Here is a 20,839-nt window from a genome sequence, read left to right as displayed (position 1 = left end):
TTACTATTTATTACGGCACTTACTACAGTATATATTACTCTATTACTAATTGTTAAATATTATTATTTATTATCGTATTACTAATATTATCTAGTTCAAGCATGCTACTAATTACAGTCTTAAAATTACTAATTCTCAATTTTGAGTTGTATAGTTTATACTAGACTATTAAGAGGATCAATTAAGGTAATTGAAGACATTATTTGTACTGAATGGCATGGGAAAAAAAGAAACTTGGCAGCTATATAACCTAAGTTACTCCGTCTGTGAAGTATTATCGTTATGGTTTATGTGTCGATATCGACATACGATGAATACTCTCGCTTACTATATTCCATTATTCACTGCATAGGGTTGCTATCGTACCATATAGTAATTATTTAGGAATCTATGGAAAGACCATCGACATTCAACTAAGCAAAGACAGAAATAATCACGATAGTCACCGATGAAACGGAAATCGTTTTGAACTAAGAAAATTGTTGTTGGTTACTGATTGCTTCCACAATACAGAAGAAAATAGAGAAGGAATACTTCTTATTAAAGAAATCAGATACAAAAAAAAGAAATTTATATTCTGGTAATCAAGATTCGACAATCTCGGTTTTATAAATCTACGTTCATATCCGTGGCTTAATGCTGGTAATAAATCTCTATTTTCCGCTACTACTCCTGTCGATAGTAGCATCACTTCTAGAAGTAATAGCTAACATTTTATTACATAAAATTGATGGCTTAGCAACTCCTTATATCGATCAATAATTTATTTTACTCTCCATAGTAAGGTATCCTACTAGCTCTATTATAAATATTAAAATATTAGGCAGAAATTAGCCGTATTTGCAGCTGCAATGACCGAGTAATAGTCTCCAGCTATTACTATTAGCCATATAATGTAAGACTGCAACTTACTGAAATCACTACAGCAGCTTTATAAATAAAATATACGGTATACAGAAGGTAAGATTGTAGAATTAAATATGATTTTTATGCAACCTTGCTGTCAACTTTACTATTAAATTAGTATTAATTCTAAAACATGCCGCATAAATGATTCATAAATTAGCTTGTATGGTCACAAAATAAGCTTTCTTGACATGACTAGTAAATTATTATGCCTAGCATATTTGGCTTCAATTAGAATCATTGAAAATGTTGATAGCTTTCAAAAATATCATTATACCACGTTTAATCTTACAAATAAATCACTACTCATAGGTGATAATGTTGCAACAATAATTTTAAAGAAGGATGCTCCTTAGCATTCTTAACTTGTAGCAGCTTGTCAGTGCCAATACTTTCATTCATACAATGCAGTAGGTTTTATCATTGCATCGTACAATTTTGAGACATATTCTTCAAAGCCTCTAGTACTTATAATCAACAGTGTACAGTTGTTACTAAAAATTTCATCAAGACAGTTATTTAAAAAATATTAAGAAGTAGCCATGACCATAAGGAATCATTACGCTAAAGCATTTCAGTTCTTCCTTTGCTTTGCTTCTTACATTACTCAATGACTCAGCTGACTGAAACGCTGATAATATTTGTTAATTACTATAGGTGGCATACCTAAACATACAAACACGACTTTTATCATTAAAGAAGGTGTCGACTAGTAAATCAAAATCAACTTGAGGTACTGTGTTTATATTACTTTCAGCTTTAAAGTCGATCATGCTGACCTTTAATAAAATTATCAAGCTAAGATTTCGAGGTTGATTAACGTTATAGTTACTATGGCATCTTAACGGTATTAAGTGACAAACACCGTGAAAAATTGATCTGACGACCATTGTAATAGAATATAAAAGCTTGTCTTTACAATTCAAGAACTGCGCGTAACTACTTGTTCTTTTTTCATTAGACCTTAGGGACTTTTATATATTATTGTCATACTAATGCCATGAAACAATGATAAAAATACCTTTAATGCAATGCAATGGCTTTGTTACTACACAAATGGACGAGATTTTGTAGCGATAATCTTTACTACCATCTCAACGGATTATAAAATCACCGGGAAGTGATTATATAGCCACCGATTGCTATAGTTGCGATACAGTTTATTGTCCAATATTGCTTGACGGACCATCACATAATTGTAGGATATTTCTGATAGATCGCATCTTGATATCAAAGTGTCATGGCCGAAGAATCTAATATTAAACCATTGAACGAAGAACCAGAAGAAACCCCGGGATATAAGGCACCAGCACAAAAGTCCTTAGATGAAATTAAAAATCTAGACGCGGATGATGAAAGTTTAGTAAAATACAAGCAATCGCTACTCGCCGGAGTAGATTTGACAGCCGCACCAAAAGATGATCGTAAGAAAAATGTTTTATCCTATTCACTAGTCTAACAGAAATTTTATACATATTGCAAATAGTCAATATATTCGTCTTGAAGTTGACCTAGCAGCATAATGTCAATACAAGTGCAACGCTGTATCGTTTATGTACAGCGATGCTATAAATTCGCCAGATATAATCTACTCGTGCAAATCGATGAACAGAGAAGTATGGTGTGGTAATTAATTCATTTTCAATTTATTTCGCCAACCGGTGGAATGAATAGTTTGGTATTGGAATTATACGAAAGGTTATAATGTAGGAAAGGGTTGCACTTACCATTTAATATTGTTGAGGATATTCTTAACCATCTTTATCCTTTTCCAACTATATGTATCCTACAATTATTCCCTATTCCAATGATAATGATAAAACTATATGAAATTTCCACTACCGTCAAAATTGTTCCAATAGTGGTAAAACGGAATAAACACCCTTCTACTATACACGTATAATACGTTTACTAGTGCCATATGACAATCAGTTAACTCTTATACCTTCATCTTCGATTGCCTTTTTACCGGAAAAGTACGTAATAACTAATACTAATTAACATTTTAATCTAGTCTATCATTAAAAAGAGATGCATCGATTCGAAATACAGACATTTTGACTAAGGTATCTTTTATTATTTCATAATAAACGCCCATTCCATGGTTTGAGACCTATTCTTTTTCGAGAACTTCTTGGATAGAAAAGTATTTTACGGTACTTCTTTCCTCGACTTTACAGTCATAAAACGTTCTTATTCCCTTTTTAATATGTTTTCTATCGTTAACCATTTTATTCGATTATTTAATGAAGTAATTTTTTGGCTTTTGATGAGACCCTACCCGCTAAGACTATAATTTTAACTATACCAGTAGCCATACTGACACATATCGTGCTACAGTATATGTTGTCTATCAGTCTATTGCCAACAGTTGGCTAACTTCTACTTTACCGTAAAGAAAAAATGAAGATAATTTATTCCAATTATGTTGACGGAAAGAAACCGATAGAAACAGCTATTGTCTAATAATTGAATGTAAAATGGATTATTGTACTTTCGGCTGTTGTATTCCGTAGATACTATAATAATAAAATTAAATGCTGGAAGTGTCAGATGATGTCATCATGGAGGGTTCTAAATAGTCAAATAATTCGCTGGAATCAGAGTGGCTAGGTAAATACTATACTACTATGTCATTAAGCTTGGGTTATTAGCTAGAATTAGGTGCGTACTGGTAATACATTGATTTGGACTATACGATTAATAAAATGACGCGAATTTGTTAATATTACCTAAAAAAAATTTGAAAGCAATTTTATTTATTGCATCAATTTGGATATTTATGCCCTCGATTGTAACCATTTTCTGATGATTTTTAAATTCTAAATTAAAATTATATATTATTCAACTCATCTGGATGGGGAAAAAAGCAACAAAATTGATCGTCCAGCCTTCACTTATTCATTCATGCTGTTGTACTATAGGACGGCTATTTTGACCCTAATTACATAGTTAAAATGATGTTATTAGTACACAATCGAACTGGATTAGAGGAGTAATGGTTTTCGTTTTAACATCAATTATATTATATGCTTCATCAAATTATCCACTGTATCCATTGTACCATTGGCTAGACCGCCAGTGAGACATTAACCCTGTTATAAAATAGTTAAAACTGTGCAGCATGATTTTAATTGAATCAGCATTTAAATGCTGATCTGCTTAGAATTGATACTCCAACTAAAATTTTTGAATTTTGACCAAATAATGAAAGATACCTTTTACTAAAAGACTGTTAAGACAGACGTGGACTCTACTATCTACAATTTTTAGATTCGACTTAAATGTATCTAACCGACAACAAATAGTGCGACGGAAATGAAAACGAAAGCGGGATATTTTATGACTTGATACGACCATAATTATTAGTGTAACTAGCAATATACCCATCGCATTCGCTGACGAATCCCCATCCAAATAGCAATGTAATGTGTGGAATATTTCATACACAAAATAAGATACATACAATCTTCGCCTTATTTCGATACTGTTTGTCCATGGAAATAAAGTTTTCTACCATATAATCACATATTTACGCCGCGTCTATTACATCCTTAAGGCGGATATTATCACAAGTTAATACATAATAATACAAGTATTGCAATAAAATTGCTGCAATAGATGTATATGTATTATCTACACTATATTAAATGATTACATAAAATCTTATAATTTAACGTATTACGTATATTTTCCTTCGCTATGTTATACCTTAATCTTAATCTAATATTGGAACTGCGTTATCTCTTGAAATAATCATTTGCTTAATTAAGCCGGCTAATTATTTTTATGGCTTGCATATTTAGCTCGGAGAGTAATTGTTGAAAAGATGGGGTTAGTTGTCCAGGGTCGCGATGACATCGAACTTGATCTCACAGGTAAACCGTTTTCCATTTTTGTCCTTAATATAATTGATAGCATGAAATACCTGCAGTAGGAAGTATATATAGTAAGATAATCTAGTTGTAAATTTTCTTTTAATGTATTACTTTGTATAGAATATATACTTGGTCATTTGAACAGGAAATTTACTAGTGGAGTAATATACTACATTCTTAACTTTCAGTATTTTGTTCATCATTCATCTTTGCGTAATGCGATCCTTTTATTATACGATTTCAAAAGATTACTGCTGGATTTATTAATATTTGCAATTATCTGCCTATAATTGTTACGAATGAAGTATTTATCAAGATAATCAAAATCAATAGTAGCAGCTATTACTGAAATATATTAATATACTGAATTGTATAACCTCTATTCTCTTGCTCATATTCTTGCAATGTTAATGGAACTAAACGGCCAATATGATGGTATACTACAGGTGACTTGTCTGAGCTCAAGGAAAAGACTATAGTCATTAAGGAAGGCACCGAATATCGAATCAAAATCTTTTTCAAGGTATCTGCCGCAATCTATTAAGCAACGTCTGCACTTGCTTACGATAAAATTAAACCGAAATATAGAGAAGTTTGCAAAATATCTTGCCGTATTGTCATTTTGCAAAATACCCGGGCAGTTTGCAAAATGACCGATTTCGCATCCGTTCTCGTTCATATATACGGTATAAGAATAGTTTTACAAGCATAAAACAATTTCCAAATCAAAGTAGAATGTAGCGAATATATAAATCATGAATAATCAATACAGACATTATGATTGCCGCTTGAAATATTTATCACAAGTTAATCTGAAAATCGATTCACTCTCTCTACCCATGCAGTCATGAGAATTTCTACTGCATTATTGTAGTTCCATAGCCTTTCCTTTTTATATACACTTAAAAGCCATGGCGCGATAATTACTGAACGATACATTCACTATTTACACAGAAATATAATTTTTCTATGTTGTAAACGGTATAATTCACCTCCTGCTTAGTTACTCTCGCTTAAATAATATGCTTCATCCGACTTTTTACAGGTGCATCATGAAATTGTATCCGGATTAAGATATCATCATGCTGTGTCTCGTAAGGGAATCTCAGGTACAGTACTAAGACGATGATGCTGAGTGATCAATTGTAAAAGTAGTCATGGAGATTTCATTTTAGTGAAAAGTGTAACGTTAATCTTTCCCGTACTTTACTTTATTCTATCGCATGGATAGTGCTAGAATTGATTTCAAAATGAATTTATGACATGGTGCTTGTCGAATTGCCTAAAATAATACTCATTCTTTTATCATCAATTTTATGGCATAAAATTAAATCCTACCTATATCATGGCTCTATCCTATGTTTAGTTGACAAGCAATCTTACATGGTTGGTAGTTATGGGCCAAAAGCAGAAATACAATCCTATTTATGCCCTAGTGACGAAGCGCCTAAGGGTATGATAGCACGCGGTCACTATGTTGTTAAGAGCAAATTTATTGATGATGATAAGAACGTTCACTTAGCGTGGGAATGGTCCTTCGATATTAAAAAAGACTGGGAATAACCTGAGCGATTTAAGGCATTACGGCAAATATCATCAGAATAAATGTTGATGATATCTCATTTGGTAAACACTTGATTATGAGGAATCGCCCAATCATTGATCCTATATTACTACTATTAAACTAGCGAGTAGGATTGTAGGCTAGTCGTTTATTAACAGTAAGTTATTGAATGAAGCATGTTACATGCATTTGTTATATGATTTTTGATTCCATTTCATCAACACCATGTGTTAAGGTCATTTCTAGGATATCGTAGTCTTTCTAATCGTATTTTTGTAAGGTTGATTAATTAAACCATGATTTAACTGTGGTATGGTATGTAAGATTATATCGTCATTTTTGATGTATCTGGTCATCTTTAGTGATCGCCTTCGAACACTGTTGTTTAAACGTCGTATCTTATGACCATTAATTTACATCAATGTACTAATAGTCCTCTCGAAAAAGTTTATAAATATCCTTTAGCGAGTAGTGTATAATCTGATGAGTATGATAATCACGATTGAATAGTTGATACCGTAAGAGGATTCTATGTTGTTTTCGAAAATGATTTGTTATTGTAACCGGTAAGTTTACGTATGCTTTTGCATCATAAATGGCATGCGGTTAGCATTTTTAATCAAGCTTAATCTATACCGAACTGTTTGGTGGCTTATGTGATGTACAATCTGTGTTTTGATGTTTATGCAAACGTTGAATAAAACGGTCTAAAGGTGTCCATTTGGAAGAATTGTTGTCATGACTGTTGATATTTCGCAAGCTGCGTTGGGTATACTCGTATATTAGTCGTCATCCTTGATCAATTCCTATTATGTAAAAACTTGAATTTTCAATAACCAATTTGAAATGCAATAGTTTGCGACTTTGAATGGCAGACTAAGGTGTTTCTTGGCTGCGCTAAGTTGGATGGCAGTAAGGGAATTTCATTCGGTACAAAGTAGCGTACAAGATCCGAAATCTTATCCGGTTATGATCAATATGCAGTATTTATTTTTTACGTATGCCGCTTGTTGGCTTGGCACAGTAATTCCAGTATTCTATGCTGCAATCATGATAGTCAGGAAAAACCTTCCCAAATTAATGACATTATACTACAGAATTCTGGCACAATCGATCCCTTCGAATATCGGCGTAGGTAATCCGATTAACGAAGGACTCCATGACTGTATTGGCATTAATCAAATCTGTCCATCGCTTTCATGAATTTTTCTTCCCTCTAGAAATTGATAGGGTAGTTGGCATGATCATGGAATAATTGAAACAGTTAATTAGCTTGTTAATACCAGAGATCAACAAGGTGTGATTGGATCCATAGGCCGAACAATTCTTTTCATGGAATCAACTGGTTGCTTTTTGTAGAGGAAATGGTTCGATGGCGTTAGCAGAAAGGCTGATCGAAATAACTTTACCAGGTGTTATAGCTGAGTAAGCAACGGCAATTATTATATATTTATGGTAATGACGCTCTTCAATCAATCAGTAATTCATGACTAAATTAGAGGGCTACAAGAACCTGTAGGTAAACTGACTGAAATTTGTTACGCCATTTTCTCTATTATGCAACTGTTTACAGCGATGTCAACTTCTAGAATTGGTTAGGCCATGTTGTAAACTGTGCTCCTGTTTACCGCAATGTCAAGACTCAACAGTCAAAGTATGAACAACTTTGGAAATTTATCGTATTGAAGCTACAAATGTCAAATTGATTCCATTGCTATTGAATTCATCGACCCTTCTTTACGACATGATGTACGCTTGAAGACTGCAAAGACGTCATTTTTCCTAGTTTCGAGCCGCCTCTTTCCCTAGCCTACTGTACCCATACTCCTTTGCTTAGTATTGTCTAGCAGTTATTTCACTGCCGCACAAATCCGTCTATTGCGGATAGTAGAAGGGGGAAAATTTGCCCAGGACTACTCGTCAAAGCATTTTCTTCTACCTCTATGGAAGGAAATAAACAAATGAGTCAGCGATAAAAGGAGTCGAGAACACTTGCCAGTTGCAAAAGACATTAGTCAAGGCAGAGGCTGATTAGGAATTGTTGCAATTTCCTCTTCGACGTGGCTCAACAGGTCCAGGTTTCCTGCTTTCCATTTAGAAGTACCACATCCTGGGATTTTGATGTCGGATAAATCACAGTCCGGAGCCGGCTACAGCATGTAAAATGGAAAGGAATGAATTACTGTGGAAAAAATGTCTTGATTCAAGGGGTAATTGAAGAAGAAACGATCAACTATGAGCAGACGAGTGCGGCATCATTTCTTCTCTTGTTCAACTTAACCTGAAATTTACTACAGTAGTGGACACTATAGCCATCGCCATAGTCATGGCAGACTGCTTTTGGATGAGCACTTGCGCTGTATAAAACGAAAGAAAACAGGCAACGGCTACTACGGTAGTAAAAGAGTTGAAGTCTGATTACTTTCGATGGCACCCTTTGGTTAAAAAAGTCAAAGTTGCATTCCGTTGAAATTCCTGAGTAATATTTGCATATACCCCTTCTAACATTCCGCATTTAATTGTGTACAACAGTCTGATTATTGTTATTATTATTATGATGATGAAGTCTGATTACTTTCGATGGCACCTTTTGGTTGAAAAATCAAAGTTGCCTTCGGTTGAAATTTCTGAGTAATATAATACAATATTTACATATATCCCTTCTAACATTCAGCATTTAAATGTGAACAACGCTGTTCAATGATCTCTTTTCAGGGTGCCATCGAAATGAATCAGGCTGTACACTACAATGTTACAAAGAATCTCGACGGTATTATTATGCAGTCGAGATCCAACTCATTTCCCTACAACATATCCAGAAATGCTGCTGAAATGCCTATCTATTTTTAATGCATTGGTAGCAAAATTAATCCATATTTTCGGTGCGCCTATGTCAAATTCAAGCCATCTACCTCCACTTCCATGAACTAAAACCTATCAAGGTATCCACTAAAAAATGGAAACTTGGACAAGTTGTAGCAAGATCCTGTATACGATAGACTCTACAGACTACAGTATAGAGTAGAAGAGCCGTTTCAGTGGCTTTTCCTGGGAAAGGTTTGGATCGAATGTAGAATGTACAGTACTTTACGCCCCCGTCCGCTGTACTGTACACTCTGATTCTAATTATTTTCGATAGCACCCCTTGGTTCAAAAATCCAAGTTGCATTCCGTTGAAATTCCAGTAGAATATTAATAGATACCCGTAGAAGGATATCTCCATGGATATTAGACTACCACTACCGATAGAATTGAACTCGTTTGGGCCTGATTGAACAGACACAATTCTAGTTTTTCAAGGTGCCATCGATAAATGAATCCGAGACAGGACACTGTTTGGGTCTGTTGTACAGTGCACAGTACTTTTGTTACAGTACTTTACACCAGTCCACTGTACAGTATGGACTGTACTTCCAGCCTTGATGCCGTAGACTTGAGGAAGGTCGGTTCGGTTCGGTCCGGTTCGGTTCAATCCCTTTTATCAACTACGAGTTGATGGTCTGGTCCGGTCCAGAGTGCAGTACAGTGTACAGTGTACAGTACACACCTCAATTCTCCGTACTGTAGACGGTAAGCTTTTCTTCGCCTGTTGGGCTAAGTCGAAGGCAGAAAATTATTTTTCCTCATTTCTCTTCCATTTTAATCCCTGCCGTCTGCGTTCTACTCGTTTCAAGTCGATTTATTTGCAAAAGTCAGGTATGGCTGAACAAGAAGAAGCTGATATAGCCCCTGAGGAAACCCCAGGATATAAAGCACCCGAAATGAAATCGATCGAAGAGATTCAAAATCTGGATAAGGAGGATGAAAGTTTAGTACGATATAAGCAAGCTCTGCTTGGCGCCGCGGCGGCCGGTGGAAACGTTGGAGGTAAGAAAAAGGGGAAACGACTACCTCGTTGAGAAATCCTATCATCTTGCTTGATCAGATGGGATATCCCCCACAACGTAAACTAGCAACTATTTCTTGCAAATCTTTTGCCTGGGTAGCGCTTTCTAACCATGATCAAGGACTATCGTACTTGTACAACAGTCTAGTGTAAAACTACAGCCAATGGACGACGTCCAATGACAGGGACGGACTTTCACGTTAGAGGAAAGTTGGCCAAAATTGTGGCCAAGGGATAGATAGGAGTTCTACTATTCCACATGATCGGTATCTACGACTGCTCGACTGATCATCCCTAATGGCATACTGTACTCTAGCACAAATTTCCCTTTCAAATTGCATCAACAGTATATCGCCTTGTCAATGAGTCAAGGTGGAGTAAGTGGCTGATTTCAAGTCGTCACTGTAATAGAGTAGTCGTCAAAGATTGATCACAAATTCAATTTTTTCATATCCTCCCTAGTCGCAATAGTAACGCTCTGCATGTCCACATCAATTGGTTATTGCCAAGTGGAAAATACTCCATTGATTTTATCCAATGATAAGTACATTCTACATGTCTACATGAAAGTTCGAAGTACACCCTTTGGGTGCGTTCCCATCATGGTCATACTGGCCTACGGGGACTCAATTTACTGTGGATAGTAAGTCCTACTTTTCTTCATCGGCACTCTGCCTTGATAGTTAGAATGGCTGCATGATCAATCAATGAGAATTTGATTTCTGAATACCTCACTTTCGAGTTGAAATTGTCACCAACAGCATCCAGTAACACGCACTTCTACTTCATAAATCTCATCTTCAAGGCGTTATATTCTTGTAAACGTATGATAGATTAGTTATCCGTCCGCTCATACATGCAAAGATTTCTTCCATCTATTACTGGAGTCTGGGCAAGTAGCGAATATAGCATTCACTGTTTGACAAACCATTTTTTTCTCAACCCTTCTTCAATAGTGTCATCTCTTTTCGCTCGAGAAAATTCCCAAAATGCTACCAATACTTCCGCATAAGACCTAAATTAGTAATCAACAACTTGTGTCTAAATAGGGTAAGAGGATTAACACCATATTCAACATTGTTAGGACAGATTAATGAGTAGGCATGTTGAGATTACTGGTCTAAATGGCTGCTGATAGAGAGATATAATTATTAGTGGGCTAGGGAGTCCTGATAGGTTTCTCCGACCTTTTTCCCCTAAGCATCCTTTCCATTAGAATTATTGAAAGAACATTCTACTGTTTTACAATGTGCGGTTACACTTGTATTCTATAAGAAAAAAAATGGCTCCAACACTGACCATTCATGCTTTTAATCAGCCTTTCAATAAGTATCATTGCAAAATTGTAAAGTAAGTATTGTGATAGCATATTGGCTATGATAAAAAACAATTACAGCTATAGTAGTATTGTCATAATATTGTGAATACCGCTTAATCCACCAACCTGGAGAATGAAACTCCCATAAGTCGTTTAGCACAGTAAATCAAAGTAAAAAAGAGGGCTATGATATTGATGAAAGATCAACGATAAAATTGTACCTGTACGCCATCTTTAATTTACTCGTCTATTTGCTCGATACTTTATAGTATAGACGCTAATACGCTCCTAGTTGACCGCAAATAAAACAAAGATGGTAAAGCACGATGCATGCAGAAAGAACTACCTAATTATTGTGCCTATTTGTTATACTGCAAATAGAGTTGACAGACAACGAATGGATATCTTTTTACTCCCTTGCAGAAACATAATCTTTGTCGCTACCATAGGATCGCAAAATACTGGTCGCTACTATGCAATTATCATACAAATTAATTATCAACAGCTGATACACGATTAGAACAAATAGCTTACTGTCTTTCTAATATCGGACTTCAATTTGAATCTCTTACTTTACTTTACTTTACTTTCGATCAAAGTACTGTAAAGCGGTATGACGAAATGGTTGCAGGTGGTGTTGTAAAAAACTTTCACATCTCAAAACGTGTTTTTGCTTTTTGTGCTGTAATTTTCATATTAATTGAGTAAATAGACTTCCAACATGATCTGCTAAACATCCCCCATTTTGGGTAGAGGATAAAAGACACAACTACTCGTCTATGTGGACATCATGGACATGTTGAAATGCCAATCCACCGTGAATTGCGGGGAATATCAAAATTATATTATTTTTACCGAAAATTTTGTAATAATGTAATTTACAAGCTATACTAAAGTAACTTAATCTACCCTATGGAGTAGTCCATGATGATACCCTATTGCACGTCTAGATTGTAGAGCTGTATTCAATGACTTTATAAGGTACCATGATGCTGAAATGGCTATAGCATTGATTGAATGTTGTAGATTGCTCAGGGTGCCTTCAAAAGTTTAACCTTGAATTTTAGTACAATAAGTTTTCTTCAAATAAAATTATGCAGTACAAAGTGTGTGTCTGTATCGGATAGGAAGCAGCGACAGCGTCATCAGATAAAATGTAAATGGTACTAATGAAATTAGCGTACTTATCGGATGCCATTGATTAAGTCATCCATTCCGTAGCCCTTGCTATAAAGATTTTCTAATTTTATTACTAACGTAAGCCAAACAAACCCTAGATTGCATGCGTTCTATACTTACGTAAAATGCGACGGGAACATTAACTTCAGCGCTTTTTATTGAGGACAGTATGACTTGGCAATTAATACAACTGATATTTTTTTTACACTTTTCCGGATAGGGAATACTTACACAGTACTGTTTTAAACCCTCATACTTAAGCCATTACATGGCAAAAAGTTGGTTGATACAGCCCATGTTGCAGCATAACTCTTTTATATTTGATTGTTAAAAGGATTGATTACGTATTCGTAAAATTTTATATTCATTTATAATACCGATCACTAACGATATTTATCCTTCATCCATACTAGATTCTTCTGATCCCCGAAAAGTAATTGTTCAAAAAATCTCTCTAGTTGTCGAAGGTCGCGATGACTTCTCCTTAGATCTCACAGGTAAGTCGCTTTTATAAACATTTTTCACTTATAGCGTAATTTGTAGTGAAGAATTTCGAGATTTTCAACATTACATCATGTAACTGTGTAATGCATCAATGACGTTTATGTTCATGGTTGTCGATCAAGACTGCTTCTTCTTAGTGACAATAGTTATGAATACCGATTTAATGTATCAAATGTAATTTCAACAGTCATTATACTGGTTTAATGTATCAATTGTCATTTACTATATCACAAAATAGATTTGTAAATGTAAATAGTATTAAGCATTGTCATAGTTTTCCTAATTGTACATTTCATTTCCTGGATATATAAGTAATACCTTATTAAATATAAATTAAATCGTTGAATTCAAGTTGACCTTGATAATTATCAAGAAAATGAAGTTTTAACGTTAGAATGGAATATCGCTAGTGTATAAATTTATTGTAATTGGAGTTACTACATAGCATCGTGATTGATATCTTGATTTTTATCGAAATTGGTTAACCGAGTTAACATAGAGAAGACGAGATAAACATTTATGTACCACTAAAATTGTGGCACAAGAAATTATTCTGTTATATGGAATAGAGCACTTGTGTTAATTTTGATACGTGTTACTCTAGGTGATATATCCAAACTGAAAGAGCGGGCTATTACGATTAAGGAAGGATGTGAATATCGGATCAAAATCTCTTTTAAGGTACGTAAATATAATCTGTTCAAAATTGTTGGCTATCCAAAAGTTTATAAACTACTAAATACTCCGTAACTAATTTTGACTAAGTCACTAGAACTACTCTGTTGTCCATCGTACAACAGTCACGCTCGACAGTGGTTGAATTATGTTACGATAATTTATTTTGCAACGATGTGAAATTGGCTATTTCTTTTCATAACCAATTTGTTGTATGATAGACAGTATTTATATCCGTTAAGTTGGTGGTATAAATGATTACCAGTTAAGGCTGTCATGCAGATTACGCAGTTCGTGTAACTAGGCTTGCATTATGAGTAGTGATTCCTGAATCGACTGTAGCGGTTGTTTCGGTTCAAAAATTCTAATTTCAATAGTTTGTGATGTTTATGACCCTACTGTAAATATAGACTCGAAATGTGTATTTGATTAAGTTTAAAGAATTGATGTCATGACGCATTCTTACAAGATTGCGAAATACACCTATTCATCAAAGCTACCTATTAATTTACTATCTAAATTGACTTTTTTTTAATGTAGATTCAACATGAAATCGTGTCAGGATTAAAATACATGCAAGTCGTATCACGAAAAGGCATCAGAGGTATTTTTAAAGTCATACCGTGACTTGAAATTTTGTAATAATGCTTTTCATCTTTTATTCACTACTTCGTGTACTATATAAATTTGACTTCTTCAGCTATGTACTTCATTATACGTATGTAGTTATTTAGTATCTGATTAGGGCTATTCGGGTGCCGATATAGCTTACGGTTAATTCTTTTTCATCCTTCTAAACGATAACGTCTGATGTTTCAGTGGACAAAAGTTCCTACATGGTTGGTAGTTATGGACCAAGTCCTAATAGTCATCATTACACAACCCCTGTTGAAGAAGCACCGAAAGGTATGCTTTCGCGTGGACACTACTCAGTTAAGAGTAAATTCACTGATGACGATAAAAATATCTATTTATCGTGGGAATGGTCATTCGATATTAAAAAAGACTGGAATTAGTAAACATTGTTCATCTGCTGAATAAGTTATTATCAAAATGAAATCATAATAATACCCTTACTATGAATAATACAATTAATATAGGGTATTCTACTATGACGCTTTGCGGTCATAGAATAGATAATAATTCCAGTAAGCAACACCATTTTAGTAATGACCTATTACCGATGCATCTTTTGTACGATTTTTGATTTAGCTACAGGATTATGAGGTAACATTTTTAATCGTAAATTGTGAACCCTTACTAAACTGTTGTCAGGTTGTAGTGTGAGATCATAGGTAATCTTTCTAAACGTAACTAAAATGTTCTTTTATTTCAATTTATATTTTATTTGTATGGGTATCATAATAATAAATTGGGAAATTTGATCTGTGTCGTGCAATACTTATAAGTGCGTGCGTTATTAGTAATGTTACTGGAGCTATTGGTGTAATTCATCGATGATTAAATAGTGTGTGACCTTAGATTGCTATATCTTGTTGAAATGGCTTCATGCAGTATACAACAAGAGTATCTGTGATCACTGGAATGCAGTTGATTGTACAACTTTCAACCAATGTTTGATGTATTAGATTGTGTGATGATCTGATCTAATATGTATTTGTGATTTGTAATAGTTTATATTAATAAAACATGAATAAACGAAATACATTGTTATCTAAACTCCTGACTATTGAACTTTCATTGTTTATATCATGGATTGTAGATAAGTAATACTTGAAGTAGTGGTTTAAATCCTTAAACTGTATATTGCACATTGTTCTGCAAATGCGTTTATAGTATTGGGAATCAATATCCACCCTAAGCCTAACCCTGACATAAAAGACATCTACAGTTATAGAGCATAGTGCTTAAATTAGTTCACGCTAAACCGGTATAAGATTGAGAATCAATACGTAACAATTTTCACATTATTCTCTTTACACTTTTAAAATTGACTTAGAAGTTACTGAAAATTTGTACTCAAAGCGCGTAATTATTGATCATACTGTGTTTGTAAAATGTTCAAGAAATTAAAAGCAATCGTACTCGTATACCTTGATCATTGATATTGATGTAGTGGCCTTTCTACTATCCTAATGCATTCAAGCAGCGTACCCGAGTTGATATATATAATTTTGTGATTCGTTAAAGCTAGACTGTGTTGAGTTAAAAATGGTGATCACCTTTCCAATTCACCATACTTGCGTATACCTTTCACAGTATCAATTGGATTAAGTCATAATACAGTACACCAATTCAAGGCATTAAGTATTGAGAATTAGCGTATGCTATCGTATATAAAATTGACTTTTAGCATTCTCATAATAGCTTGCGTAAGATAATTTAAACTAATACGACATTTTCAGTGTTAATTAATTGTCGTACGTCATGGCCGATCGATTAGAATCCTTTTTCTACAATATTTTACAAATGAAAGTATGGGTAACAAATTGCTACGAATTTATTTCATATAATATTACGCTATCAATTTCGTCATATTGTTGCTTTTACGTACAGATTGTCTAATGAAGGATAATTGTTGCGATAGACTATAGAAGATTTTTATGGCATAAATTTGCTTGGTATTGAAACCGCTATATATATATATATATTTAGTGCAATTTTAGGCCCTCCATACTTTTGTAAAACTTAATGATAAATTCTGTAGCCGAAATACAGTACTACTATGGACTAGTAGATAAGACAATTTTATCCTATAATTTAATCCCATACGACATTTTCGGCGTTGATTAATTGTTGTACGTCTTGGTTGGCCAATTGGAATTCTTCTACTACGATAGTTCAGAAATGAGGTACGGTGTATCAGATTGTTACGAATTTATTTCATATAAAATTACGCTATCAATATCGTCCTATTAGTGCTCTAAAGTATAAATAGTCTCATTAAGGATAATTATTGCAATAGGCTATTGAAGATTTTATAGCATAAGTTTGCTTGATATTGAAACTGCCAAGATTGAATGTGATTTTAGACCCTCTATACTTTTGTAAAACTTAATAATAAATTCTGTACCTGAAAGACACTACTGTACTACCATGGACTAGTAGATCGACTAATGCTTACTTATTTGCTATGACAAACTGTTGTAAATGTCAGAAAGTTATAACGTGCATACAGACTAAGGAACTCGTTGTGTTTATGACAGGTTGATTGATGCTTACTTCATTTCTACGATGGGATATTTTATATATGATGATCAATACGAATGCTATATTATTGTCTTAATTTAAAGTAGCACTATGCATAGTAGTATCTTAACAATTTAGAGCGTTCAGTATACTCGTATTAGAAATAAACCGTTACCATCTAGCTCTAGGCGTAGGAAATTCCGTAATGTTTGCATTCCTTAAATTATAATAAATCCGAATACAGTGCATGTTTGTGGTATTCATAAAGATTTCACCCTAGGCGTTGCTTTTTGAATGTATTTACGAACATCAGTATGACATCTTTAATTATCACTGAATAAATTCTTTTGTCTGTTCAGTAAAGTTATCACAACTAATAACTTGGACACTCATTAATTATTCTATCTGGGTTCAATTTAGACTTAAGTATACAGATATACGGCTACTAATTAATTGTACAATTTACGAATTTAACGGTTATTGTATTGCGAATTGCGCAATTGGCGAATAAAAACTGTCCAAATAAACGATATGAATAACGTTCATGTTTCATCCATTTTCTCAGTATTCTCACACTCACAGGGCATATATCACGGCCTTAAAATATATTGATTCTTAACCAAATTGGATAGAATATCTTATGGACGTAAGCATTTTTAGTAAGGTTGCATTTATGCATTGTGGTTGTCAAGAACGTAATCCACTATTTTGAATGGCTAATTGGCTATGCTGTACATACATCGATAAAAATTTAAAATATTAAACTGTCATTGCGAGATGGACATAAGCATTTCTCGAATAAATGAGACTCTACTTTCTTTCAATAAACATGGAAGACATGATCAAACTTGGAAATAAGTAAAGTATTTGTAACATCGAAGTAATTATTTTGTATTTGTTCACTTTCGGCAAGGCAATTGAATTTTGACTCAATGCTGAATTGTTCAACCAAACATGTCGAATAGACCCGTGTACTCTATAGCCGTTAATACGAATTCCTAGAACTACCCGTAGCGACTACTATTTATTCCCTATAAGCTCTCATAGACAATCCCTAAGGCCATTAGGACAACTTTACCTATTGTAATTTACTTTATTATATCTACAGATACCAATACGACTTTAATATCATCATAGGAAGTTCTAGATGTTGTGAAAGTAGCTCGTGCAAAATGTTGCAACAAAGACTTTTATTTACTTTTAGTCGATTCACGCAATTGATGAATTGTAACAGTTCTGAAATGATTCACTAAAGCAAAACTTGAATGGGGTAATTTAAGCTTAAAAATTGATATTCCATCCCTATGCTAACTAAACTGCTGCCACTTAATTAAAGTATAATTAATTAGCAGGATTTCCATAAACAATCGCTTCATTGAAAGTATATTGAACTACGGTATAGTTGGTTGGTAAAAACTAAATAAGTACCAATGCAGTCATATAGCAACAAGCTTACCCTTACTAATCGACTCTGGATCGTCAAGGATGCTCCGTCAGCAGAGCTGTAAAAGCTGCTTTATACAAAATGACAGACAATCTATTTGATATGAACAACTATATAAAGCAATTTATTAATTACTGTATATGTCCCGATGACGTATTCATGTGATTCTATAATTCTATTATTTCAATTTTTTAAATAACACTAATGATAGCACTTGGAATTATAGCATCTGCAATGGTAATCATAGACAGAAAGTACAAAATCCAAGCAGTAAAATTTATCCATAATGATGTTGAAATACATTGCACGTCTACATTTTATATCCTTTTCGGTTAGGCTTTCCAATTTTTCCAAAGCAGATGTTCAATTACCCGGTTTCTGTATTCAATTGAATTTCCATGATTTAATTCAATTAGAAGAATTTTGATAGTAATAAAGTGCCGTCAGGGATAAGTGAATGGTGTAAGAATGATTCAACTGCTATGAAAGAGTGATTACTAATAGTAATTAATAAAGTCTCCAGTTGTTTGGCTATTTTTGTGTCCATACTCTCTTCTGATGGTATTGGTCGTGATAGCAGCCATAGTCGGTATGGATTGAGATATCTTGATCAGCCTCCTTGAGCTGTTTCAACACTCTCTACCATCAGTATCACTCTCATTTCTCCAATATATGACTACTACGATCATCGTGTACGATAATACGACGTATCTCAAGTTGAAGTAGCATGGATTGTCAGTAAAAGGCGAAATTCTTACTATGGTTTACTGTACATTAATCGAAAGAAGACAGCCATCACTTTGACTCTAGACTTGTTATGGGGATATACCATTTTGCAACAGTTTTATTGAATACTGACTGCACTGCACTACTTCTGGAAAACGTTGTTGCGTGTCAGTTTATACTAGTCCCATAACACCTCTATTGAATGATCTGCAACAATATTACTTTTAGAGGTCCGAAATTGTCTTTCCATGGTAAGCAATCAAGGGGGGTTCCCTTCAAGGATGAAAAACTGCTGTGGTCGTTGATGACAACAGTTAGCTGCTAAGTTTGTCAAGACGACTACCTAACGCAGCAACGACCATGATGATATCGGAATTATGATTGACTGTAATAGGGTCTAAAAATGCTTTCATCCATTCATTTCAAGTAGTATCGAGTACAGCATGATAGTCAGCATACTATTTACTAGCAGTTCTCCTATTTTCCAAAAGCAATTAATCAACTTGCGATCAAGTCGAAGTGCAGCATAGGGGGTTCGACGTCACCGCGTCTGATTCCGCAATTTCCACTCAGTATCGTGAGTAGTATAGCCATGTCACCAGCTGGCACATTAGCATTACACTGAGCATTTTTCGGCAGCGCCTGCAAGTCTCCGCCTGATGTGTACAGTACTGTACTGTAGCCATAGTGTACAGTACTGTACACTGTACACTGTACAGTGTCAGTCCTGTACGTTTCCTAGCCTTTCTGACTAACTGCATACAGCACATGCGCGGACTGCTCCAAAAAGGCTAGTAATCCATGCTACACAGGACTGCATGGACTGCCTAGAATCTTAGTGTTGATTCGCAATGACATCAATAAACTAACTGACCACAATATTGCACTGGTGACTAGTATGGAAAATAAGAGGTAAACAGCACTACTTGAATTTTCCAACCAACTTCATTAACTACTATAATGTGCTGAACCAACTTGCTGTCCACTGTCCCAGTTCTGTACTGTACAGTGTACAGTACTGCTACTGTACGGTACTGTACACTGTACACTGTACAGTACAGTGACAGTTCTGTACTGTACGTTTCCTTGCCTTTCTGACAACTGCATACAGTACATGCGTGGACTAGTCCAAAAAGGCTTTTTTGGAGTAATCCATGCTACACAGGACTGCATGGACTGCCTAGAATCTTAGTGTTGATTCACAATGACATTAATAAAGTAACTGATCACAATATTGCACTGGTGACTAGTATGGAAAATAGGAGGTAAACAGCACTACTTGAATTTTCCAACCAACTTCATGGACTACTGTACAGTGTACAGTGTACAGTACACTACTGTACCAACTTGCTGTCCACTGTACCAGTTCTGTACTGTACACTGTACTGGTACGGATGTTATTGTTCTCGTTTCGTCAACAGTCCATTTTCCGGGTGCTGTGTCATGATGCAAATGGAGATGTTGCCACAGTATCGCTTGCTGTGTCTGTTTTTCAACACAACACTCCACCCCCAATCGTCAATCTGTCTACCAATCAAATCCTTCCACGAGTTTTTACAATGCGCAAGCGCAGGGTTCCATAGCCCCTACCAGTTCATATTTTCCGCAC

General features: G+C 34.7%; 2 protein-coding genes across 2 annotated transcripts; both read left to right on the top strand.

Annotated features, from left to right (window-relative positions):
* Positions 1-2,146: 2,146 nt before the first annotated feature.
* On the top strand, positions 2,147-6,347 carry TRIADDRAFT_20518 (uncharacterized protein; the record flags this gene model as incomplete). Its single annotated transcript, XM_002109679.1, has 5 exons — positions 2,147-2,330; positions 4,713-4,784; positions 5,231-5,307; positions 5,830-5,893; positions 6,151-6,347. The coding sequence occupies 5 exons, from the start codon at positions 2,147-2,149 to the stop codon at positions 6,345-6,347; spliced, it is 594 nt and encodes a 197-aa protein (XP_002109715.1).
* A 3,699-nt stretch (positions 6,348-10,046) lies between these two features.
* Positions 10,047-14,926, top strand: TRIADDRAFT_63598 (expressed hypothetical protein; the record flags this gene model as incomplete). The annotated part of the gene is made up of 5 exons (XM_002109678.1): positions 10,047-10,215; positions 13,145-13,228; positions 13,840-13,916; positions 14,451-14,514; positions 14,730-14,926. 5 exons carry the CDS (start codon positions 10,047-10,049, stop codon positions 14,924-14,926), a joined length of 591 nt encoding a protein of 196 aa, XP_002109714.1.
* Positions 14,927-20,839: the final 5,913 nt, after the last annotated feature.

Source organism: Trichoplax adhaerens, genomic scaffold, assembly GCF_000150275.1.
Source record: "Trichoplax adhaerens TRIADscaffold_2 genomic scaffold, whole genome shotgun sequence".
In the NCBI taxonomy this organism is placed as follows: Eukaryota; Metazoa; Placozoa; class Uniplacotomia; order Trichoplacea; family Trichoplacidae; genus Trichoplax; species Trichoplax adhaerens.
Note: the sequence above shows the minus strand (reverse complement) of the source record. Positions and strands in the feature narration are given on the sequence as shown.